Source organism: Gigantopelta aegis, chromosome 8, assembly GCF_016097555.1.
Source record: "Gigantopelta aegis isolate Gae_Host chromosome 8, Gae_host_genome, whole genome shotgun sequence".
NCBI lineage: Eukaryota > Metazoa > Mollusca > Gastropoda > Neomphalida > Peltospiridae > Gigantopelta > Gigantopelta aegis.
The window spans coordinates 23,327,629-23,354,145 of NC_054706.1; the positions used below are offsets into that span (position 1 = coordinate 23,327,629).

At 41.4% G+C, this 26,517-nt stretch overlaps 1 protein-coding gene across 2 annotated transcripts; it reads left to right on the plus strand.

Moving 5' to 3' along the window:
• Positions 1-7,013: 7,013 nt before the first annotated feature.
• On the plus strand, positions 7,014-14,289 carry LOC121378360. Of its 2 annotated transcripts, none has more exons than XM_041506492.1 (4): positions 7,014-7,152; positions 12,067-12,248; positions 13,068-13,128; positions 14,170-14,289. In XM_041506492.1, exons 2-4 carry the CDS (start codon positions 12,078-12,080, stop codon positions 14,268-14,270), a joined length of 333 nt encoding a protein of 110 aa, XP_041362426.1. In that variant the 5' UTR covers positions 7,014-7,152; positions 12,067-12,077; the 3' UTR covers positions 14,271-14,289. The 2 variants fall into 2 exon arrangements, with proteins under 2 accessions (XP_041362426.1, XP_041362427.1); XM_041506493.1 differs by having other exon boundaries at positions 12,067-12,245.
• Positions 14,290-26,517: the final 12,228 nt, after the last annotated feature.

The window sequence follows — 26,517 nt, forward strand, 5'->3', positions numbered from 1 at the left end:
TGGCATTTGTAATTTGTACTTTAAATTGGGTTACGAAAACTGAAATCCTTGGTTCAACAATATGCTAAATTGTAGCAACGGGGCGGGATATTGCTCGGGTGGTAAAGCACTTGCTTGATGCGCGGTCTGTCTGAAATCGGTCTGTGGGCCCTTTGGGCTATTTCTCGTTCCAGCCAATGCATATAAAGCCGTGGGAAGGTGGATATAAAGATATCTTGCTACAAGGGGAAAATTGGCGAGTTTCCTAAAGACAATTTACCAAGTTACCAAATGTTTCACATTTCAATAGCAGACGAGATGAGCTCCAGTGGCGTCATTAAATGAGGTTTTGGTACATTACTACAAAACACTGATCATTACCAGTGATTTGCTTATGGTGCCAACAAGTTCTAAGACTAGGAATGTGGCTAATATTGGTACCACAGAAAGGAAGCATGAGGAAATCGTGCCACAGGTACTGCCCTTACATGCATTGACTAGCTGCGACACCGTTAGCTCAATCAGTGGTGTCGGGGAAAGTAAAGGCATTAAAGGCACTCCAAAACGGCCATGTGCCACCGCCAATGGGTACTGACAGATAGATACCGAGACCATAGTAAGTGGAGCTACTGAGTTCATTGCAGCCTGCTATGGAAGTAAGTGCAGCGGAACCATGTCTTAAATACAGTTCAATATCCGGAACCATGTCTTAAATACAGTTCAATATCTGGCAGTCTAAGACGGGAAGCAGCAAGGCCATATATTTCAAGCTGCCATCTCTTCTACCTACTTCGAAAGCCTGTGGGCTCCATATGAGACTGACACATCACCAGGCATGCATGGAGGGCTGCATTAGAATCAAATCCACCTGTACTAGATGCCGCGGACTATGGGTGGCTGGCTGACCATGCCACTAAGACTCTTGCCTGTTGCATTGCCCGCTGCGACATGCCTGCACCAGCTCCGGTCTTAAGTCTATGTTGCACATGTAGCACCAATAAGCCATGTTCTAGCTGAAAGTGTTCATGGCATTCCTCATTCCTACAGCAAACTGTGAAAATCCGATAAACAATAATACCCCAGCAGACGGTGACGAAGCGGAAAATGAAGATGGTGATGATGAATAGAAATCAGAACTGTACATGATAATATGAGGAATATAATGAACGCTGATTAAATGACAAGGTTAATTGTATGGTAGATGATAATGGGATAATTGAAGGAGGGGTCGGGCATTATTCTGCGAACCGTCAGGAGATGTCTAAATCATAGCACAATGTTGTTGTTGTTGATAATGTTGTCATAAATATACTAAGCTGGTAAAATTATTATGATGAAAATTATACTAAATATCATACATGATTAAGGTCATACATTTAAGCTGGATTTTGATAAATTCCCGCTAGATAGTTTATCCTCCATAAGAACTTTGAAAAACAGCTATTGCAATAAACTATACACAATAGAGCGCAAATTGGCCAATGCATATACGTTTGTTTATTTTGCGCTTCACTGTTGTGGCAATTTTGGACATACTTTTGCCAATATCTATCATTTGGGGCACTAAGTGGACTCCAATTGTTCTATAACCTCTCTAGGTGGATTTATTTACTATAAAAACATTGAATAAGATGTATTACAATAGAAAATCCAACTTAAACTTGTGTGACCATACGCATGTTTTAGTCTTTCGGGTTACGGCGGGCGCCATCTTGGACGCCATCTTGAAAAACTCAAAATGCTCAAAGATGCCTGCTGGGCATCATTCAGATTCTACACTACTTCCCCTACCAAAATCAACAATAACCTGCTTTGGGGGTATTTTTGCAAGGTACCCCGCACTGGCTGCTGGACTAAAGCGGCAAAGAATGTTGTATGCACTTTACAATAAAGAAGTTTGTTTCCTTTAAGGACGCCACTATAGCAAATTAATTTATTAATGTATTAATCTCTCATTGGATGCCATATATGGGCGTAGGAAGATGCCAAAACGTGAGGGCACACACATGTGTAAAAAATAAATAATAATAATAATAATAATAAAAATAATAATTAAATAAATAAATAAATAAAAAACAGCGCTTGACAACGGAATACGTCCGTCTAACTTTACCACAGACAAGATCGTACATACTACGGCATTTGAGTTTCCAGTCGTGGGACACTGTTTGGGATGGGGAGGGGAAACCCCAGTCCATCGAAGGCGATCGATCCTGGGACATATCGCACCTCGGACGAGCTCTCTACCACTCTGCTATATTCTTGCCCAAGTCGAATCGCTGTCTTCTTCTATACACTTTGTTGTCGCCCTTGGTCATATTGCTTTTTCACGAATATATGAGTTCGATATTGTTGACAATCTTAATGGCTAATCGATCGATTTTTATTTCAGTGGAAATCACAAGCAAACCAGTACCGAGATCCGTAGGCAAGTTGTTGATGATGTTATCCTAGTCGCCCGCAGATCGGGTCGGTTAATATTTTATCGTGCATATATGCCACGAAGGCTTCACGCACGCCTGTCTCGGGCTCAATCTCTGACTTTCACCAGTGACTAAGTCCGGGCCAGGAGGGGGGAGGGGTAAGTTTAAATGGGGCAGAATTTGGAATAAAACATTTAGTAGTCGGTCAAAGACCTAAGTCCTAAAAGGAATAACTGCATTCTACACGTCTGGACTAAGAAATTAAAATCAAAAATATTTTTGAGTGTTGGGCCTAAAAGGTTTTATGGTGATTTGAGCATTTGAACGGGCGTCAAAGTAAAGTGCGTTGGACTATTTATAAAAAAATAAACATAAGAATTTTGAGCCGCGGCCGAAAAATTTAAAGTCCAACTAAGCCCCAAAAAGGAGGTTACCTGTCCTAGGTAAGGTTGCGCCGTTGAATTCATGGTGAGCTGATGAGCTGTTCAGGTCTGAAGTTTGGGAGTCCTTCAGTCAGGTAGACCCGGCACTTGTTTGTGACTCCAAGATAATCTTCTTGTAACACCATCTTTAAAATACGGTGGAACAGCCCATCCCGCTGTGCTGTCACGTACAGTTTGTCCGAGTGATGGGTTCCATGAATCTGGTACTTCTCCTGGCTGTTTGGAAGCTGGCGCCAATGTTGACCACTCCACGGACGTTGGATTTGAGAGCTGCTGGTGAAGTCACCTTGGATCGCTCCTCGGTACTTCGTTGGTAGCTTGTCGCAGACGAGAGTCCAATCGGGTGAGTCGGATGACTTCGGTATGGTGGCCGTTGACACCTTCCTCCTCTTGGCTTCTCGCTGGACCGCCACTGGGGTTACAATAACAGCCGGAGGCACTGGTGGGCTCGCTGGCGAGTCTGTGGTAATCACATGCTCGATGTCCATCAGCGGTGGGGCTTGAACAGAAGGGGCCGCCACTGTCAGTGGAGCTGATAGCTTTGTCCCCCCCCCCCCCCCCCCCCCCGGGGCCGCTCCTGGCGTTGGCTTCCGTCGAGTAGATGGGGCGGCGACAAAGACAGGACCGATCCCGGTGTTTGAGCCACCGGCTTTGGTCCTTCCCGAGAAAAATCTCAACAGCGGCAGAACACAACTTCATTGTTCGAGTGCTTGAGTAGAAGTCTCGCCCGCAGACGCCAATAGTTTTGTCTGGACAAACACAACGGGTGTGAAATCAAGCAAAAGTAATAAAATGCATGTTACTCATTTATATGATATAAAAATATTTAGAACATCACAATGCGTTACAGAATTACACCAAGTCGACCAAAATAGTCCCGCGGCAGACACTACATGTATTCTGCTAAACGGTGGACTTCCCGGGGCACTTCTATATTCTGGGGTTGATCATCCTAACTCCCTCCCCTGGATCCGCCCCTGTTCTGTAGGGTACAACACGATGGAAAAAACCCCAGTTTGTTTTGTTTAACGACACCACTAGAGTGCATTGATTTATTAATCATCGGCTAAAGGAAGGAAGGAAATATTTTATTTAACGACGCACTCAACTCATTTTATTTACTGTTATATGGCGTCAGATATATGGTTACGGACCACACAGATATTCATGGGTTACTCTTTTCGATAAGCAGCAAATGATCTTTTATATGCACCATCCCACAGACAGGGTAGTACATACCACGGTCTTTGATATACCAGTCGTGGTGCACTGGCTGGAATGACAAATAGCCTAATGGGGCCCACCGACGGAGATCGATCCCAGACCGACCGCGCATCGAGTGGACGCTTTACCACTGGGCTACGTCCCCCCCCCCCCCCCTCCCCCGGCTAAAGGATGTCAAACACATGGTCATTTTGACAGTCATAGAAGAAATCCGCTACATTTTCCCCATTAGTAGCAAGCGATCTTTTATATACATCATCCCACAGAAAGGGTAGTACATACCACGGACTTTGATATACCAGCCGTGGTGCAGTGGCTTGAACGAAAAAAGAAAAGAAAAAAGTGTTTTATTTAACGACGCACTCAACACATTTTATTTACGGTTATATGGCGTCAAACATATGGTTAAGGTCCACACAGAGTTTTTTAGAGGAAACCCGCTGTCGCCACATAGGCTACTCTTTTACGACAGGCAGCAAGGGATCTTTTATTTGCGCTTCCCACAGGCAGGATAGCACAAACCATGGCCTTTGTTGAACCAGTTATGGATCACTGGTCGGTGCAAGTGGTTTACACCTACCCATTGAGCCTTGCGGAGCACTCACTCAGGGTTTGGAGTCGGTATCTGGATTAAAAATCCCATGCCTCGACTGGGATCCGAACCCAGTACCTACCAGCCTGTAGACCGATGGCCTACCACGACGCCACCGAGGCCGGTGGCTTGAACGAGAAATAGCCCAATGGGCCCACCGACGGGGATCGATACCACACTGACCGCGCATCAGCGAACGCTGTACCACTGGGCTACGTCCCGCGCCTACAGGGGCGGATGCAGCATTTTGTCATTCAGCTAGTCACACATTTCTACAAGGGGCAGTTTGAGTGTGTCAAAGGCAAATGTTAATTTTTGTTAACGACACAATTAGAGCACATTGTTTTATCAATCATCAGCTAGTTTCCTCTCTCAATATCCGTGTGGTCCTTAAACATATGTCTGACGCCATATAACCGTAAAAAAAATGTCTTGAGTGGGTCATTAAATAAAACATTTCCTTCCTTCCTTCGGCTTATTTCCTATGTCAAAATGGAGTACGTCAGGGCGAAAATCTGTCCCCCATATTATTCGCTATATACTTAAATGATCTAGAAAATACATTAAAAGAGAAACAATGTAATGGTATAAGAATAGAGTATGAAAACAACAATACTGACCTACTGTTTATAATTACCTTGCTACTTTATGCTGATGACACTGTGATTTTGGCAGAATCACCAGAAGACCTACAAAGGTCTTTAAACGTTTTCTCGGAATATTATGAAATTTGGAAACTAAAAGTAAATATAGATAAGTCTAAAATATTAGTATTTGGTGCAAAACCACCCAAAAATAAATCATTCTACATTAAGGACATTAAATTAAACATTGTTCATAGCTATAAATACTTAGGCATTATATTTACTAGAATAGGATCGTTTATCCAAGCAAAAAAATCTTTAATAGGACAGGCTAATAAGGGTATGACCTTACTCAAAATGAGAATTAGAAATCTTAATTTACCAATAGACTGCCAACTACGCTTGTTTGATAGTATCATTGTCCCTATCCTGTTATATTCCTCGGAAATTTGGGATTTTGGTAATAATCAAAATATAGAAAGAATACAGCTAAATTTTCTAAGAGATTTATTAAGGCTAAGAAGAAGTACCCCACTGCCCATGATTTATGGGGAACTAAGCGTATTCCCATTAGATATGGGTCACAATTTAAATGGTTAAGTAATACAAACGATATATTAAATAAATTAGGACTGGGAAATTATTGGTTAAACCAGACAGTCTCAAATAAGAACTCATTTATTAAGTTAGTTACTGAACGTTTAAAAGATCAATTCAGACAAACCTGGAACGAAAATATTAACACTTATCCCAAATGTCTTACTTATAGAATATTTAAATCGGCACATGCTTGTGAAAATTACCTTCTTTACTTACCTGAAAAAAATACACATTATTTACAGTCGATTCAGAACCAGCAACCACTATCTTCCAATTGAAACTGGCAGATGGCAAAATATTGAACGAAATAATAGAATTTGCCCTCTGTGCAAAAACACAGTTGGTGATGAATTTCATTATCTATTTCAAAAGTAAAGTTTGTTTTATTTAACGACGCCGCTAGAGCACATTGATTTTTTATCTTATCATCGGCTATTGGACGTCAAACATATGGTCATTCTGACACTGTTTTTAGAGGAAACCCGCTGTCGCCACATAGGCTACTCTTTTTACGACAGGCAGCAAGGGATCTTTTATTTGCGCTTCCCACAGGCAGGATAGCACAAACCATGGCCTTTGTTGAACCAGTTATGGATCACTGGTCAGTGCAAGTGGTTTACACCTACCCACTGAGCCTTGCGGAGCACTCACTCAGGGTTTGGAGTCGGTATCTCGATTAAAAATCCCATGCCTCGACTGGGATCCGAACCCAGTACCTACCAGCCTGTAGACCGATGGCCTGCCACAACGCCACCGAGGCCGGTTTATCTATTTCAATGTCCACACTTTACTAACCAAAGATCAACCTACCTAAATATATATTACTTCAACAGACCAAACACTTTTAAATTACACAAGCTCTTTAACACAAAACAATTATCTATTATAAAGAAACTATGTACGTTTCTTAATGTCATTAATAGTGTATTAAAAGACACGCCTTTGTCATAGATTTATTCACCTAATATATTTTAGCTTTTGTGTATGATAGATAGATAGATAGATATAATTATATGCATGTATATTTTAATCAGCAGCCGTCATTGTATTGTGTATATATATGTTTGTAAACACCTCAATGTAACACCGTTTGGTGTTCTAAGTGAATAAAGTTCTGTTCTGTTCTTTAATGAGACAATGAAAAAAAAAACCCAGACAGCGCACGTGCAAAAGTGTCAGTATGGAGTTGACGTGCAAAACGGGGTACTCGTTGGTTACGGGACTAATTTACAGCTCTGTATAAATGACTGAAACCGGGCCAAACACTACATTGAGTTCGTGTTGTGTCTTGTGAAAACTATTTTCAAGTAAGCTTTTTCCTCCCCTACCCCACTTTTTAAATTATGTTTTTTGTTTTGTTGGGGGTTTTTGTGTGTGTGTGTGTGTGTGTGTGTGTGTGTGTGTGTGTGTGTGTTTTTTTCTTGTGGTTTGTCTTGGGTCTTTCATTTTAAAAGGGCGGTACGTAGCCCAGTGGTAAATCGATCCCTGTCGGTGGGTCCATTGGGCTATTTCTCACTCTAGCCAGTGCACCACGACTGGTACACCAAAGGCCGTGGTATGCTGTCTATGGGATGGTACATATAAAAGATCCCTTGCTGCATATCGAAAAGAAAAAAAAAAAATGTTTTATTTAACGACGCACTCAACGCATAGTATTTACGGTTATATGGTGTCAGACATATGGTTAAGGACCACACAGATATTGAGAGAGAAAACCCGCTGTCACCACTTCACGGGCTACTCTTTTTTGATTAGCAGCAAGGGATATTTTGTATGCACCATCCCACAGACAGGGTAGCACATACCACGGCCTTCGATATACCAGTCGTGGTGCACTGGATGGAGCGAGAAATATGGGCCCACCGACGGGGATCGATCCCAGACCGACTGCGCATCAAGTGAAAGCTTTACCACTGGGCTACGTCCCGTCCCGCCCCGCCCCGCCCCGCCCCGCGGCAAGGTATATGTGTTTATAATCATACCAGTACATATGGGAGCGGGATTTAGCTTAGACGGTAGAGCGCTTGCCTGGGTTGAGTTCAGGCAGACAGAGCAACAACAAAAAACAAAAAAAAAAAAAACTCTGCTTCACTGTAAGCCAATTGGCCACGTTGGGAACCAATTTAAATGTTCGCGAACGTTAGCTGGCTGTACTTGGGGCTAACGTGATCATAGGATCGAACCACTTCAGTGGACTCATTCTCTGTATCCCACGGCTGGCATATCAAAGGCCGTGGTATGTGCTACCCTGTAAGTGGGAAGTGCATATAAAAGAAATCCCTTACTGCTAACGGGGAAATGTAGCGGGTTTCCCTTCTAAGACTATGTCAGAATTACTGAATACTTGACATCCAATATGTACCCAATGATTAATAAATCAGTGTGCTCTAGAGGTGTCGTTAAACAAAACAAACTTTAACTTTGAACTATAGCGGTTATTTGGACACTTGGTCGATGGGGAGGACGCCCACCGCCGCCCCATTTGCTGCATCTGTTGTATCCAAAGGTTAAAGTACGCCATATAAGGCTAAAAAAAAAAATAGTTGTGGTTCCGATTACCCTACCCTTCCCAGAAAAACCGTGCGACACTAATGTTTTATAAAAAAAAATTTAAACAAAAAAGAGAAAAACCCAGACAATTGTCAACAGATCGAGTCTGAAGTGATATCACTACCAAGCGGATTTTTTTGGGTTCAGTTTTCAGTTTCGTTCCGTCGCAGGATCAAACCACCTCGTTGTATCCATTCAACTGATTGGGGTTTTTTCTCGTTACAAACAGTGCACCACAACTGGCCAAAGGCCGTGGTATGTGCTTTCCTGTCTGTGGGGGAAAAAAGTTTGTTTTGTTTAACGGCACCATTAGATCACATTGATTTATTAATCATCAAACATATGGTCATTTTTGACAGTCGGAGAGGAAACCGGCTTCATTTTTTCCTTAGTAGCAAGGGATATTTTATATGCACCATCCCACAGACAGGATAGTACATACCACGGCCTTTGATATACCAGTCGTGGTGCACTGGCCGGAACGAGAATGGGATCAATCCCAAAACGACCGCGCATCAAGCGAGCGCTTTACCACTGGGCTACGTCCCGCCCCCTCTGATGATTACGTGTCAACATTGACAAATGTTTGACATCCAATAGCCGATGAGCCAGTGCTCCACAACTGGTGTAACAAAGGCCGTGGTATGTATTATCCTGTCTGTGGGATGGTGCATATAAAAGATCTCTTGCTGCTAATCGAAAAGAGTAGCCCATAAAGTGGCGACAGCGGGTTTCCTCTCTATATATCTGTATAGTCCTTAACCATTTGTCTGACGCCATATAACCGTACATAAAATGTGTTGAGTGCGTCGTTAATTAAACAAATTTCCAATAGCCGATGATTAACAAATCAATGTTGTCCAGTGGTATCGTTAAACAAAACAAACCTTGAAAACAAATCTTAACCTACCCTAAATAATTTGTCTTAAAAAATATTTGAGCCTACCCTAATATTTCTTACTTATTGAATCAGAACCTTGTTCCAGTCAGTGCACCACGACTGGTATATCAAAGACCGTGGTATGTTTGTGGAAGTATGCATATAAAGGATCCCTTGCTAGTTTTCTCTCTAAGACAATATGTCAAAATTACCAAATGTTTGACATCCAATAGCCAATAATTGATAAATCAATGTGCTCTAGTGGTGTCGTTAAACAAAGCAAACTTTAATATAATCGGAACCACACATATTATTCTGTGATGGAGTGGAGTGAAGTGAATCGTCGGATGGAATCCTTCATTTAATAAATTTGTGAATAAATGTGTGAATTGACTTGATGATTAATGACCACTCCGGCACACACACACAAAAATTTACTATAGTGTCAAATGTACATGATTGACATGAATTTAAATTCCAAAATTAAGTGTAGACTGCTTAGAAATATTTACTAAATATAAAGACGACAAAATGAACGCTATGGTCGGGCCATGCAAACGGTTTGGAGCTGCGGTAAACAGAAATATTGCAGCGACTTATGAACTCAAAAGTTTTCGTATTTTTAAAACGTTTAATTTTCCTAAATCTTTTTACAATTTGAACACTAAAATGTGCTGTATTTCCCACTCGGGGAAACTCATGACAACGCTGCCCTACACCACGATGAAACGCTGCTCTCGCAGGGGCAGGGTTGATGTAGTGTTTTTTGTTTTTTAATTTTCTCCACGACTGTCAACCAAATTCGTACATTAAAAAAACATTGCATGTTTATTGAAGGTCGCTAAACTATACGAGAAACTCTAAAACGTTCGTTATATCGGTGCTTATTTTGTCCCATTTTAATGTTGCTGTGAGGTTTGTAGCCTTTATCCCAAGAGTAGATCCTTGGGTGTTTCAAAAGTGTGACAATACTCCATTCGAAAGTGTTCAAATAAAATTCTATAAATACCTACCTGGGTTAACAAAGAAGCTCCCATGATGCTATACTCGGTAAACTTGGCCAGTACCCACTTCTCATTACATGCTTACCCCTTGCAGCAAAATACTGGTTTAGATTGGGAACTCATGATTGTCCGTCAATAGTACATAAGGCGTACTTGGAATTGTATTATTATAGCTCATCTAATTTAAACTGGTCATTTTATATAAAAATGGGATGTGGATCAATTTTGGCTTTAGTAAAATATGGGACTACCAAGGCTCTTTATACCCTCAGTGTTACACGTAAGTTGAAACAAAAACTCTGTTGAAATATATAAAATGCTGGTCGGATACTATTCAAAACAGTTATTCTAAACTCAGAACATAGTATTGGAATTTAAATGAGAAAACTACCTGCTCTGCACACCAAATTTCGAACAACGCAGACAATTTACTAAAATGAGAATCAGTGCGCACATCTTCATATTGAACTTGGAAGATTATGTAAACCTAAAAAACTAATAGAACACAGGACTGTTTTGTTTGTCATTCTCAAGCTGTGGACGATGAAAAACATTTTATTTTAGACTGCCCAATTATGTTGAAAGGCAACACTTATTTGATAAGTTACTCTTTTCCGACTTCTCTACTATAAATAGCAATTTACAATTTCTATTTTGTCGTACAATAAATGGTGACATTGAAATTCTTAACCATGCATTAACATTTATTGACGGCTGTATTTGTAAACGTAAAGTTCTTGTTCCAGCTATCGGTGGGGCTTTATTTATTTCCAAGTACTTTAACCATTTTTATAATATACTTTATTCCTACAAATATAATGCAAAGTGTTTATCAGTCTGGCATGTACATTAATATTGACGTTTGTTTTTTCGGTTTGCCGACACCAGCTTGTTTGGTAATATGCAATGAACTGAATTGAAATTGAATCATTCTTAAAGCCGCACACCCTAGTTCCATCCAGCGAAAATAAATTATAATTTGGTTAATCTACAAACCTGTAACACACTTAGATCACGTTTTTATCAAATGGAGTGAAAAAGCAGGTTTTATATCGATAAATACCATGGGAATCCCCATGTCCCAATTTCTTGAAATAATTTTGAAAGTTTGTATTCTGATGTCACCGGTAGATGTCGCTCGAAGCACAACAATGCCTACGTCACGACAAATTTCACAGACTTGGGGTGCGTTCTTTTCACCTCTCCTGGACATGTTCCAACTGTTCTGTTTTGGTTGTATCCCCTCTCCAGATACCGTAGGACTTAGCAAAAGTATTGGTTTTAAGGGTTTGTAACGTTTTGTATTGAGATACTTACTTGTCTGAACTTCATTGTTACTGAAAATGTTCACGAACTGTGAAGAAAAATCTCACAAATGAACAACAACAAATCGGATGTTGATTGCGCGAACCGTGCACGAGAAAACAAACCGAACCAAAATGATAACGGTCACGTGGTATACCAACGTCTGTGACATTGAAATGGAAATATCCCGTCTAAAAATAGATTAGACCTTGTCTGCTCGACGGTTTTTTCTCAAACGTGCGTCCGTTTTTCAGAAATACGAAAAATGCATTTTGTGATATTACAAACACCAGGATTACCAGGATTATCAAAAAACACTTCAGGTGAATGGAAATGTATATTCTAAATAATAAACGGTGAGTAAAGTGCAATTTTATTTGTGAAAAAAATGGGTTTAATAGCGAAAAACAACGCCGTAATGGTTAACAACTAGCCGTAACTAGGGTGTCTCCCTTTAACTGAATGGTAATTTGTTTTCGCAGAATCGTCTAGAATGAAGACTGCTTATTTCATAGTGATACTGCTCGCCTTGACCTTCGTCCCCAAGCACGCGGATGCCTGGTGGTTTATCAGTAACAAGTGGTTGTCTACCGGGAGGGGCTGGGGTTATGCATCAAAGAGGAGACTCGACGTGCCGAATGATGCAGTAGATCCAGTAGAGGTAGTATGTAAATTCACTAAACTATTGTAATGAATTTACCACATTTGGAAATTTGATGCAATTTACTGTAAACGCTTTCCGAATTGCCAACAGTTCTGCATGATCTGGCTGTGAACGGAGATGGGTTTTTTTAACTGTACGAGATCGCTCACGTGACCGGCCTGAAAGTAACCAACCCAGTTCTACTCGCTAGATTCCACAAGGCAGATACAAATGGTAATAAACTAGATCATGTACAATATTTGCAGATGGTACATAACCTAAATATTGTGAATGTCCCTACATTTACATATAAAAGCTGATAATGGTATTAAATCCAGTAGTGTCCTTGAAATTTAATTACAGTATTAAAATCACTTGAGAAAATAAAATTGATAAAAAATTTTTTTAAAACTGATTAGTATTTAAAAACGAGGATCCCTGTTCAAAGATATTCTTGTTTTTGTTTATGAATCTTAAATTAAAGAGACCTACCCAGAAAAGCGGTCAACCAATATTTTTATTTTAAAATATTTTGAAAACTGACGCAGGAAAAACGGTGTTGGGGTGTGTGGAAAAGGTCTTGTTAAATTGTTTTATGGAGAGTGGTTATAATATCTGTGTAAATGGGTATTATCTTGTATTTTAACCTAACGGATGCATTAACTATTGAGAAATGGTATGAATGAGTCGCCGTAATTTAAAACTGTCAAATTTGAGCAGACCAGTTGGAATCTCTCCCCACAAATGTTTTAGTCCCCCCCCCCCCCCCCCCCCCCCCCCCCATTCAATCGCTCACAGTTATACATTTTTGTTCTATATCAGTGTTAAAATATATTGCAGGTGATGGCAAATTGGACCTCGATGAATTACAACAATTCTGATTTTGACTACAAAGAGAAATGTAAGTAATGTACAAAATGTCGATTTATAACTGTTAACGGTATTGGGTCATGAATCGTGCGTAAATGTAAACTTGAACAAATATTTAAAACTATTCCGTAGGCACCACATAGGCTAGATAACTTGTACTAAAGTGATATTTTTAAATCGTAGGTACGGGTTGTAACATGGACCGGGGTATCGGGCGTACGTTTTTGTTGGCTTAAAATGCTTTACCTGTATCTGAAAAAAAAAAACCCCAAAAAAACCCCTCTTCTGCGCCTAGGTGGTTAAATCTGAAATCGATTACTAGATTTGGGAGAATTTGGTCCAATGTTGCTATTTCGAAACCAGTATTTAACAGTCCAACTCTGTTCATAGAAAATAGTTCCTCAGTTCATAGAAAATAGTTCTTCTGTTCATAGAAAATAGTTCATTTAGGTGGTGGTAATCGACCGAGGTGTACCGGCCTCGGTGGCGTCGTGGCAGGCCATCGGTTTACAGGCTGGTAGGTACTGGGTTCGGATCCCAGTCGAGGCATGGGATTTTTAATCCAGATACCGACTCCAAACCCTGAGTGAGTGCTCCTCAAGGCTCAATGGGTAGGTGTAAACCACTTGCACCGACCAGTGATCCATAACTGGTTCAACAAAGGCCATGGTTTGTGCTATCCTGCCTGTGGGAAGCGCAAATAAAAGATCCCTTGCTGCTAATCGGAAGAGTAGCCCATGTAGTGGCGACAGCGGGTTTCCTCTCAAAATCTGTGTGGTCCTTAACCATATGTCTGACGCCATATAACCGTAAATAAAATGTGTTGAATGCGTCGTTAAATAAAACATTTCTTTCTTTCGACCGAGGTGATGTATTGCAGGATGAATCGCTCGGTGGATAAACTGGTATGTTCTGTTCTGTAGGAGGGGTTAGTGCATATAAAAGATCCTTTGCTAAGGAAAAACAAAAGGTAGTTTCCTCCAAGACTGCGTCAGAAATCAAATATTTGACGACAAACCGCCAATGATTTAATGTCTGTGCTCTGATGTCGTTAAAACTTTTCTTGTTCTAGTTCTGGAAGCCATGAAGTATGATGCAGATTTTTCAGGACCCGATGACGTCATCACCTCGCACCGTCACGTATCGAATGTGATGGTGAAGAGATCTTCATAATACAAAATAATAACAAAAATGGCATTTGTAATTTGTACTTTAAAATTGGGTTACGAAAAGTGAAATCCTTGGTTCAACGATATGCTAAATTGTAGCAACGGGGCGGGACATTGCTCGGGTGGTAAAGCACTTGCTTGATGCGCGGTCTGTCTGAAATCGGTCTGTGGGCCCTTTGGGCTATTTCTCGTTCCAGCCAATATATAAAGCCGTGGAAAGGTGGATATAAAAAAATCTTGCTAAAACGGGAAAATTGGCGAGCTCTCGGACCTTTACAAAGTTACCAAATGTTTCACATTCAATAGCAGATGAGATGAGCTCCAGTGGCGTCATTAAATGAGGTTTTTAAAGTTTTAATTGGAACATACTTTACAGTAATACCCCCTTCACATACACGGATTTTTCTTACGAGTCCTTACAGATCGCCAACTCGTAGTCAATCGCAAGCATCCGTAAATAACTCGCTGGTATCCCCAAATAACTCGTCACAACTCGCAACAACTCGCAGACACTCTTAAGGATCCGTGAAAGGAGAGGCAACAACACGTAACCATCCGTAAACTGCTCGCAAGAATCCGTAAATGACTCGTAACAAAAAAAATTACGATTTGTTACGGTTAGTTTACGATTTATTTACGGATTATTTACGGATTATTACGAGTGCTTACGTGTTCTTTACGATTTCATTCGGGTCGTGTTACGATGGCTTTACGGATTGTTACGAGTTATTACGAGCACTTTAGGTGTAATTACGAGTACTTTACGAATAGATACGTATACTTTACGTATTCTTACGTATTGTTTACGATTTGGGGAAAGGTATAAAAGCTGCAAAATCGAACACTTCATTTTCTTTTTGGTAAAAAATCGTAAGGACTCGTAAATACTCGTAACTAACTCGTAACAACACGTAAACAGGTCGTAACTAACACGTAAAAGCTTCGATGAATAGTAACATTCCGTAATATACTCGTAACAATACGTAAAAAGCTTGTAAAATGCCCGTAAGTTGCTCGTAGTTATCCGTGACAACTCGTAACAAATCGTGGAATTTTGCCGTAAATACATCGTAATAACTTGTAATAATCCGTAATAAACCGTAAATAGCTCGTAATAACTCGTAACAACTCTTAAATCGGTTGTAAAAGTGGGGACTTCCAAGCTAACTTGCGATGAGGACAGATGTCTCGCCATGTACTCTCGAGTTACCCCCCCCCCCCCCCCCCCCCCCCCCCCCCACACACACACACCTGGACTCTTACTGAGTTACGGGAAGCTACTTGAGTATCGCGTCACGTACACCGGGTCACGGGCTTCTGTGACTTTGGTGTACGGCGACGCGATCGTACAGAAGAAGAGGAGGAGATGGAGGAAGAGGAAAAGCGCGCCAGGAACGGCACGGGGGTGAGGGGGGGGGGGACCAAAACTGGCGGCTCAACCGCCAGCGGCGGTCCCTTCTGCGACGCCGCCCCCAGCCCAGCCTGAGTCGAGGAAACCAGCTACGCCGGAACCGTCGACCACCGAGAGGTACAGACTCAACACCGCGGTGTGTGAGACGCCCCGTAAAGGCCCTCCATCGCCGACCACTACGTGGCCCAGACAGAACTGGCCGGTATCCCCGGTACTGCCAGTCGTCAAGCCACCGGCCCGATCAGCCGCTGTTGGAAAGAGGAAGGCCGTCGCTCAGCCGAGCGACCAACCTGACAAGGCCCGGCCTCCCCCAACACCTGCACCGTTCCCTTCTGACTCGGAAGCCGTCTGGAAAGTTCAGATCGGGAAAATCAGGTCCGGCTTCCTGAAGTTCGTGCAGGGGGACACCTCGGATCCGGCATCACTGATGGGCGGACTAGTGAAACCAGAGTTAAAACAACTGCCTGATGGAAGCGCTTACGAGCTACACACCATCAAATCTACAGCCGGCAAGACGGGGTTGGTACTAACTCAGCGCCGAGAAGGAGTCTACCGACAAGCGGTCCTGGTTAGAGAGATGGATAGCCATACATCCACAGGATTGTCAAGGCCCTTTTCGGCAATGACTACCGGAGTGTCATAACCATCCTCGCCGACCAGAGATGGAAGCACTTTATCCCCGCCTTTGCCGGTTCTCCGCTCATCGGTTCGCCGTAGGCCAACCTTCAACGGCCTTAACGAGGCCACTCACATGGACATATAGATCGGACTTTAAACATTTAGACCTTCGTTCAAAATTTTATGTCGAAATTACTTCTTTTTTTTTAAATATTATTAAATAGTCCGATCCTCTCTTCTTTCTCTTATTTATTTTTGGACTGTCCTTCTAAAATGCTCCAAGTTATATAAATATTCGGCCGAGCAGTCAATTCTTTTTATTTTTGGCTTGTAATTTTTTTATATATTTTTATTTTATTCTATTCACTTTTTACTATTTGCTACTTTCAAAATTCTGCCCATTTTCAACACTACCCACACCCACCCCCCACCCACCCCACCCCCCACATCCCGAGTCAGGCCACCGATCTTATCGGAGGTCGGACTCGGGATGGGCGTGTTCGAAACCCTAGTGGTATATGGGCACGTTAAACCACTTATCATCATCATGTAAAAGTGGCCAAATCGTAAGGATCCGTGAATTTGTGCGATCCGTAAGGACTCGTAAGAAAAATCCGTGTATATGAAGGCGGCATTATATGCAGTTGTAGATGATTATGATAACTAGTTTAACGTGCCCATATACCACTAGGGTTTCGAACACGCCCATCCCGAGTCCGACCTCCGATAAGATCGGTGGCCTGACTCGGGATGGAGAGGGGGGGGGGGGGTGAAAATGGGCAGAATTTTGAAAATAGCAATTAGTAAAAAAGTTAATAAATTAAAGAAAAAAAAAAAAAAGGTTACGAGCCAAAAATAAAAAAAGAATTGACTGCTCGGCCGAATATTTATATAATTTGGAGCATTTTAGAAGGACAGTCCAAAATTAAATAAGAGAAAGAAGAGAGGATCGGACTATTTAATAATATTACAAAAAAGAAGTAATTTCGACATAAAATTTTGAACGCAGATCTAAACGTTTAAAGTCCGATCGATATGTTCACGCGAGTGGCCTCGTTAAGGCCGTTTGGGTGCACAGCTTAAAGGGACGAGATGGGCTGCATCCCGTCAAGAAAACCCCTAGATTGACAGTCGATAGACGTTGAAGGTGTAGTGCTGTGCTGAAATACAGATCTTGAGAAGCCGGATCCGTCTGAACGAGTAGAGTATCAGACTAGGGTATAGTCCAGTCGTCATGGGTTGGTATAGTGGTGCGGACGGGCCCGACTCCGGAGGATACGAGATGGTATCACTATAAAACAATGTAAAGTCTAGAAAAAGAGTAGTAGGGGCCGACCCCGCTTCCTATTTCTTCTTAGAGTGGGGCGGTCAATCTTCCAGTGCTGCTAGGACAGGCTCGGACATGTAGAGACTAAACGCGAACAACCGTGGCGTTCTGCAGAATGGCCGTCATACGAGTCACGAAAAAACAAGTCAACATAGTCAGACGGAGAAAAAAGTGGAGGCGAGGAATCTCGCTGAAAAAGAATCCAACCTGGTGGTGCAGACTGTCGAAACGAGAAGCGTTCCAGCGTTCAATCAGTTCCAATGGCCGCATAGATCCCAGTAGAAAACTTCATTTCGCTGACAAAAACAACGAAATGAAGGACCCCCAAGTCGAGCACACGAAAGCACGTGCAGTGTGCACAAGCGAAACAAACACGTCTTACCGCGTGGAGCTCCAGACTGGGAATGGCGGTTGTAGAAAGATTATAAGTTGTACCTTAATTTAACGCCATCTACCCGGTGTGGGACGGACAAAAAGAGTATCGAACTGTCGTAACGACAAATCGTGTTGGCACAAGTAGCCTACTGCAGTTGCCTACTGGAGTTTTGGCTCATATGGAGAGTCGCTTGCCAACATTTTTAAAAGTTAATAAACCTTAAAGGGACATTCCTGAGTTTGCTGCAATTTTCAAGATGTTGTCGACTAATAGACTTTTTAACGATTGTAATTGCATATCAAATATATTTTTCTGCATAAAATATTAGTGGCTGTATATTAAACGAGTATTTGATCGTTCTAATATTTTCACTAGGTTAAATTTCATTTTATTTCCTAAAATATTTGTTCGTATGTACGAAATTTTTGGAAAACGGAATCCAGTTTGGACTCTTAAAAATATTAAGGCGATCAGAAACGCATTGAATGTACACACTGATATTCTAAACAAGAAAATATATTTAATATGTAACTTTAATCGTAGAAATATTGTATTAGTCGGAAACATCTTAAAATGCCGCAAACTCAGGAATGTCCCTTTAACATTTAAAATTTAAATTAAAAATTTAGAATTTCTAGTTATTTTTATATAATTTCAAATGATTATTAAATTCTTGGGTAATTTAACTGTTGGATTATTGGTTTTAATATGGGCCTATAATCACATTATTATCGGTTAAGTTTTATGTTAATAAAAAAAGAAGAAGAAAAAAGGGTTATTGCAAGTATTCCAGATGTAGCAAGATTGTAGGAACCAATATCGGGTGTCTGTCCTACTGTTACCTTGGTAACAGAACGCAACATAATTTTATTCACTCGGAACACCATTGGTGTTGCATTGGATGTGGTCTACAAACATTGCGGTCTACAAACATTTCGGCTATCTTAGTGACCGAATTGTAATGCAGTTTAATGGAATGTTTTTAGTTGATAGAGCGCTAGAGTGAGGCGTGATGGATCCCAGGATCCATTGGACCAAGGTTGGGTGGAACTGTACGAATGAGCGCCTTGGTATGTGCTGTCCTGTCTAGCAAAATGCTAGTTTCCCATGGAAAATTGTTAATTTAATAAATATTTGACATCAAATTGCCGATTAATGGATCGTTGAATTTTTTTTGATTTTTTTTTTGGTTTTGTTTGTAAATATGGCAATCGATGGCAAAAACCGTGGTGGTTTAGCCATAAAATCTTGTTTATACCTATATACAATCCAGAGTTATTACTTCACCCCCACTGCCCCCGTTTTTTTCAATGTTGAAATAGACCAACAAGTTTGCCTATTGCATAAAATGGTCTCGCCCGATATTTTTAGAATGTGTATGCTCCCAAATAATGCTATAAAAGGCGAAGTGTAATTGGTCAATATTTAAATTGATATTTATAGATGAAATGTCACCTGGACATGGAGTCCTCACAATGCTGTTAGATCTACGTGTAGACCCAGTAGAGCTAATTTTAATCAGATTGGGGCTACTCGTACCATTAAAGCGACAAACAATGTTGTATGCACTTTACAATAAAGTTGTTCGTTTCGTTTAACGACGCCACTAGATATAATTTTTCAGTCTTACAAAGGAAGCCCAACATTTTTCTAGTAGGAACAAAGGATATTTTATATACCACAGGATGGCACATACCATGGCTTTTGATTTACTAGTCGTGGTGCACTTGCTGGGACGAGAAATGGGGCTCAACCGATGCCGAACCTAGGTCGATCACGCATCGGGCGAGCACTTTACAACTGGACTACGTCTGTGTAACTTTACCAGAGACAAGATGGTACATACCACGGCATTTGATATTCCAGTCGTGGGGCACTGTTTGGGATGGGGCGGGACGTAGCCCAGTGGTAAAGCGTTCGCTTTAAGCGCGGTCGGTCTGGGATCGATCCTCGTCGGTGGGCCCATTGGGTTATTTCTCGTTCCAGCCAGTGCACCACGACTGGCATATCGCAGGCCGTGGTATGTACTACCCTCTGTGGGATGGTGCATATAAAATAACCCTTGCTGCTAATTGAAAGAGTAGCCCATGAAGTGGCGACATCAGTATGTGTGGTCCTTAACCATATGTCTGACGCTGTATAACCGTAAATAAAATGTGTCGAGTGCGTCATTAAATAAAACATTACTTTCTTTATTTCTGTTTGGGATGAGGGAAAACCCCAGTCCACCGAAGGCGATCGATCCTGGGACATATCGCACCTCGGACGAGCTCTCTACCACTCTGCTATATTCTTGCCCAAGTCGAATCGCTGCCTTCTTCTATACACTTTGTTTTCGCCTTTGGTCATATTGCTTTTTCACGAATATGAGTTCGATATTGTTGTTGACAGTCTTAATGGCTGATCGATCGATTTTTATTTCAAGTGGAAATCACAAGCAAACCAGTGCCGAGGTCCGTAGGCAAGTTGTTGATGACGTCATCCTAGTCGCCCGCAGACACTAATAGTTTTGTCTGGACAAACACAACGGGTGTGAAATCGGCAAAAGTAATAAAATGCATGTTCCTCATTTATATGATATAAAAGTATTTAGAACATCACAATGCGTTACATAATTACACCAAATCGACCAAAATAGTCCCTCGGCAGACACTACATGTATTCTGCTAAACGGTGGACTTCCCGGGGCACTTCTATATTCTGGGGTTCATAATCCTAACTCCCTCTCCTGGATCCGCCCCCGTTCTCCAGGGTACAAAACGATGAAGAAAAAAAGTTTTGTATTTTTAACTACACCACTAGAGCACACTGATTTATTAATCATCAGCTATTGGGTGCCAAACATTTGATAATTCTGACAGTCTTGGAGATGAAACCTGCTTCATTTTAAACAGATCTTTTATATGCACCAGTATAGATAAGAGAGCACATGCCACGGTCTTGATATACCAGTCGTGGTGCACTGACTGGAATGAGACTGAAATGAGAAATAGCTCAATGTGCCCAATCAATGGGGTCGACCCTAGACCGACCGCGCATCTGGCGATTAATAGAATAATTACTTAACATTATCAGCTGTACGATCCAATCAAATATTTCAATTACAACCGCAAACAATAAATTCGAATTACTATTTAGGACTCTATTAAAATGTTTAGCTTAACTCCGGCTTGCCTCGATCTCTTGGTAGCACATTTATTGTTTACGTTCATTCTTGAGTGGTTCAGAATATGTATTCCTTACTTAGAGGGGCGGGATGTGGGTGAGGGGTGAGGGGTTTCTTGTGGGTCTTTCATTTTAAAATGTACGTAGCCCAGCGCTAAATCGATCCCTGTCGGTGGGTCCATTGGGCTATTTCTCACTCTAGCCAGTGCACCACGACTGGTACATCAAAGGCCGTGGTATGTGCTATCCTGTCAATCGAAAAGAGTAGCCCATGAAGTGGCGACACCGGGGTTCCTCTCTCAATATGTGTGGTCCTGTGGGATGGTGCATATTAAAGATGGAAAAATGTAGCGGGTTTCCTCTCTCTAATACTATGTCAAAATTACCAAATGTTTGACACCCCATAGCCGATAATTAATAAATTGATCTGCTCTAGTGGTGGTGTTAAACAAAATAAACTTAACCTTTTTCTTTTTAAAAATATGTAACGTACAAATGTTATTTTCACCATATGACTAGCCACAAAATTGTTTTTTAAACATTAAAACAAAACCACTTGCACCGACCAGTGATCCATAACTGGTTCAACAAAGGCCATGGTTTGTGCTATCCTGCCTGTGTGAAGCGCAAATAAAAGATCCCTTGCTGCCTGTCGTAAAAGAGTAGCCTATGTGGCGACAGCGAGTTTCCTCTAAAAAGCAGTGTCAGAATGACCATATGTTTGACGTCCAATAGCCGATGATAAGATAAAAAATCAATGTGCTCTAGTGGCGTCGTTAAATAAAACATCTTTACTTTACTTTCCATCTGGATGTAGTACCGGTCCGAACAGGTGATTCATTAACCGATTCACTCTGGCGGTCTCTTGCGCTATACACTCATGTCCCAAAAAGTCAATACACAATATTACATAATAACATGGGCAAAATACAGTCAGAAGGCTTACCATTAAACATACATGTTTTAATTCTTCACCATTTCTGTGAACCATAACTGGTGTCACAATTTGGAACTATAGTGGTGATCAATGAACTCTCACCCGGAAGTGATCTGTGTAGTGAGACCTTAGGTTGTGGGTGAGCTATTTAAGATATAGATTTTCCATACTGAGCATAAGCATACAATACGAGAGGGCGGGGGGGGGGGGGGGGTCAACTGCCTACCTAGTGTTGGAGTAAATCGTCAAAATAGGGAAAAAATGGTAGAGATATTCGGGAAAAATTACCTGGCCTCAAACAATTTCACCAGGTATTTGCAATATTTAGTGGTAATCGAGGTAAAAATGAGCAGTGATTTGTTTGCAACAATGCAAATCAAATATGAATAAATGTTATCCAGATTCGAGTTACCGGGTATTTCGTTTAATTCGTGGAAAAAAAATCAATCTACCCTCCGCCCCCACCCCTTACAGAAATGAGAACTCGTACGCCTGTGATACGGAGCTTTGATATTTAATCCTTTTGCAGTATTTTATCTTTTTCTTTCTCTTTTACTTAGTTTCGTGCTTATATCCAATTAAGGTTCAAGCACGCTGTCCTGGGCACACCTCTCGGCTATCTGGGCTGTCTGTCCAGGACAATGGGTTTGTGGTTAGTTGGTTAGTGGTTAGTGTGAGAGAAGAGGGTGAAGTGGTCTTACACCTACCCATTGAGTCGTTAAGTCGCTCTGGGTGGGAGCCGATATCGGGCAGCGAATCCGGTATCTACCAGCCTTGTGTCCGATGGCTTAACCACGACACCACCGAGGCTTAAATTTACATGCTAAAGGGAGCTAATAATGACTGAACCTGTCTCGCGGGAATGATGGGGAGCGATTGATTGCTCCCCTTAGTCCAGTAGCCGGGGGGGGGGGGGGGGGGGGGGGGGGGGGGGGGGGGGGGGGGGGGGGGGGGGGGGGGGGGGTTTGACCTTGCAAAAATACCCCCAAAGCAGGTTATTTGTTGATTTTGGTAGGGGAAGTAGTGTAGAATCTGAATCTGAATGATGCTCAGCTGGCATCTTTGAGCGTTTTGAATTTTTCAAGATGACGTCCAAGATGGCGGCCGCCGTAACCCGAAAGACTAAAACACGCATTCCCCTAGCAAAATCAGCGATAACCTGCTTTGGAGGTATTTTTTGCAAGGTTAAGTGGAAAATGCCTACTTGGCTACTGGACTACTGAACGAAGTTGGAAGCATAACGCAGTAGGGACGTTGACGATATATTGTTTTTATTTTGCTTGGGGTTCTTTTATGTATGTTTCCAAACAAGCTAATATTTTTTTTTCTATTATTTAAATACTTAATTATCATTAAATTTATTATAATTACAATTTTTTTAAACATAAAGTTTTCCATTAAAATTTCCTTTGAAATTGTAAAATATTTATAATGGCCTAATCTTTGGTTTTGAATTTCCATACTATAAATATTTAATGTTAACTGTTAGCCGGTTTACAAGTTTTCTATTTTCATTATTTATCATACCAAATATAATTATTTGTTTTTGTAATTTGAGTCTTTTGCTAACGTCGGTGCAATGTTGGTATATCAAAGGCCGTGGTATGTACTATCAAGTCTGTCGGGTGGTGCATACAAAAGATCACTTGCTACTAATGGAAAAATGTGGCGGGTTTCCTCTCTAATACTCTAAAATTACCAAATGTTTAACATCCAATTGCCGATGTTTAACACAAATCAATGTGTTTTAGAGGTGTCGATAAACAAAAACAAGGGGTCCAACTTAAACCGTATGACACATTTTTGAACTTCGTAAGCCACTACCAAAATGGCGGACAAAACTAGCTTCGCTACACGACGGTGAGTATATTTTGTTTTACAGCAGCATGCGAAATGCCTTTCTGGTTAAAATAATATTGCAATGCGGCTCTAAAAGGAATACTCTATCCATCTGTTTACTTAATTCCCGATTTTGTTCAACCGAAAAAAACCTATTGAAGAAAAACCCAAACCAAAACAAACACGATCAAAGGTTTTTTGTTATTTTAACGAAATGAGTTATATTATATACTTGAAAAGTATGTATACCATAGAAGCTAAATTAAACAAATACGTTTTGGAAAGTCATTTTATAATTATCCATCCAAGAATTTTCTTATAGTTTAGGCACATATTCGTCTGTTCCCCCAGGGTTTAGGACATCTAATCGTATGTTCCAAATTTGTTTTGTTTTTCAGATCAGTTTGTGAAGAATGCGGCCAACTATACTCTGGAAGGTCTGCCGTCCGCAGACATGTGGTTGTCCATCACCGCAGACCAGGCGAGCTCTAGTGCACTGACTGTGGACGAGTGTTTTCAATTAGAAGTCATCTCCAAAGACACCGCGTTTCCAGATTCATTGGAATGAATGATCTAGTTTTTATATATTGTTTAATAAATCTACAGTATAATGCCATGTAGTATTAGTTTGTTATTAGTCCCCCATTGGACACCTAAAACACCAATCCTAGTATATAGATACATGCCGTGTATCTCGAATAGGTCACTGTGACCTTGACTCTGACCATTGACCTACATCTGGGGGTTTTCAGATGTGTTTAGACAAAATTTAATGACAATAACACGTAAGTTGTATTGTGTACATAAAGGTTCCACAACGAGTGACAGTTGATTATTGTATTTATTTGACTCTCGTAAGTTAAGACATGGGCTTAGGTGACGTTTTGAAAATTAACTAACGTGAGAGTAGTATTAGGGCCTGTATAGAGCCATAGAGCCATGACCTACTTTCCGTGACCTTGACGACGTCACGGCCGTGACCTCGTCCTACTGGCCCTGACCTACTTAGACTGACCTTGACCTTGATGACGTCACGGACTACTGTGCCGTGTGCAACGTCCTACTGACCCGGCCCTGACCTACTTAGACCGGCCCCTGACCTACTTAGACTGGCACGAAAGAGTATAAAAAGGCTAGATACGGTTTCATTGTCATTCGCTCGCCGAAAACGATCAGATCTACGTTCAATCCAGAGATGGCCTGTTCCACAAGTGATGAAGCGAGATGTCGTCTAGAACTTGGAACTAACGTCTTCGTGGTGGCCAAGTTATGGAAAGGGTACACTGTTATTCACATAAGGAAATTTGACAGTGACAAGGGGAAAACTTTCCCCACCAAGCGAGGTATTGTCCTTAGTCTTAAACAGTGGATCGAACTGTTTGGATGTAAAAAGCCAAATTGACGAAACAATTTCAGCATTAAACCAGGGGAAAGACGAAAAAAAAAAAATTCAGACCCTTGGTGTTAACGTCCAAGTCAGCGTCGACAAGAATTTTGCTGGGGTGGACCTGCGTCAGTGGTTGTGGTGTGATGAAACTAAATCCGTGAAACCTTCGAAGAAGGGAATATTCCTTTCTCTACAACAATGGGAGAAACTGAAAGGCTGTTTCACAGTCATGTGTGACTTTGTACCAGAGCTGAACTCGATTGTGCCCTGCGCCATGCAAGACGACCATCAAAACCAGATGGGATTTCTTCAGTGTAACTTCTGCAACCCTAACGAGTGTCACCAGTGGTGAACGAGTTTTGTTTTGGATGAACTCGAAGGTATAAAAGAATGGATTTATGGTTTACACTTCATTTGCTTTGTGACTGTGCTAGACAACAGACGTGTTTTATGATTCTAGCATTCTTGTGTCTTGTTGCACCCTATCTAGAACGAAGAAGATGGCATCGGGATATTCGAGCAGTGTTAGTAGCAGCAGCAGTAGCGACGAGGACGACATCTTGGTCTGCAAATGTTCAGAAAGACATACGATCAAAAGAGTGGCTACCAAACCAGAAGAACATTTCATGGATCAAACGGATGCTGCCTGTGACAATATAGATGAAAATGGTGAAATCAAAGAAGCCGTGGATCAAACAGATGCCGCCCGTGACATAGACACTGCCTGGGATGAAGAAGAAGACTGCTGTTCGAGACGTTACCTGTTCTGCCATCGTCCCGAAATGCGCCACGTCTACACACGGATGCAAACATTTGGGTGGTGGCCCCTACAAGGCCGGTTTTCTTCTACACGGGGGATCACAATGCCGTCGTCTGTTACTGTTGTGGACTACGCGCCTACCGATGGCAGAGAATGGACGACCCAGTGATGGAACATTACAGACTGTCCCCGAGATGTCCCTATGTGAATAACGTGTTCAGACATTAACTGTTTCAAACACGTGTGAGACACTTGAATGTTTTTGACATAACTGTATGTTTTGTCATATATTTTATGTACTACATGTTTGTTGTTTAGTAATAAAATTTTGCGTTGTGTATCCTTCCGTTTTTTTATAAATAGCATGACTTTGTGACATGTAGGTCAGTTGAGAACCATGTCTCGGTGGGAAAGGTACCTAGAGTCTATTT

Bases quoted from the DNA above. Each gene is read 5' to 3' on its own strand.
- LOC121378360 (XM_041506492.1), top strand. From the start codon at position 12,078: ATGAAGACTGCTTATTTCATAGTGATACTGCTCGCCTTGACCTTCGTC. The intron at 12,249-13,067 runs GTATGTAAATTC...AATATATTGCAG, and splicing joins CAGTAGATCCAGTAGAGGTA to GTGATGGCAAATTGGACCTC. The intron at 13,129-14,169 runs GTAAGTAATGTA...TTCTTGTTCTAG, and splicing joins TTTTGACTACAAAGAGAAAT to TTCTGGAAGCCATGAAGTAT.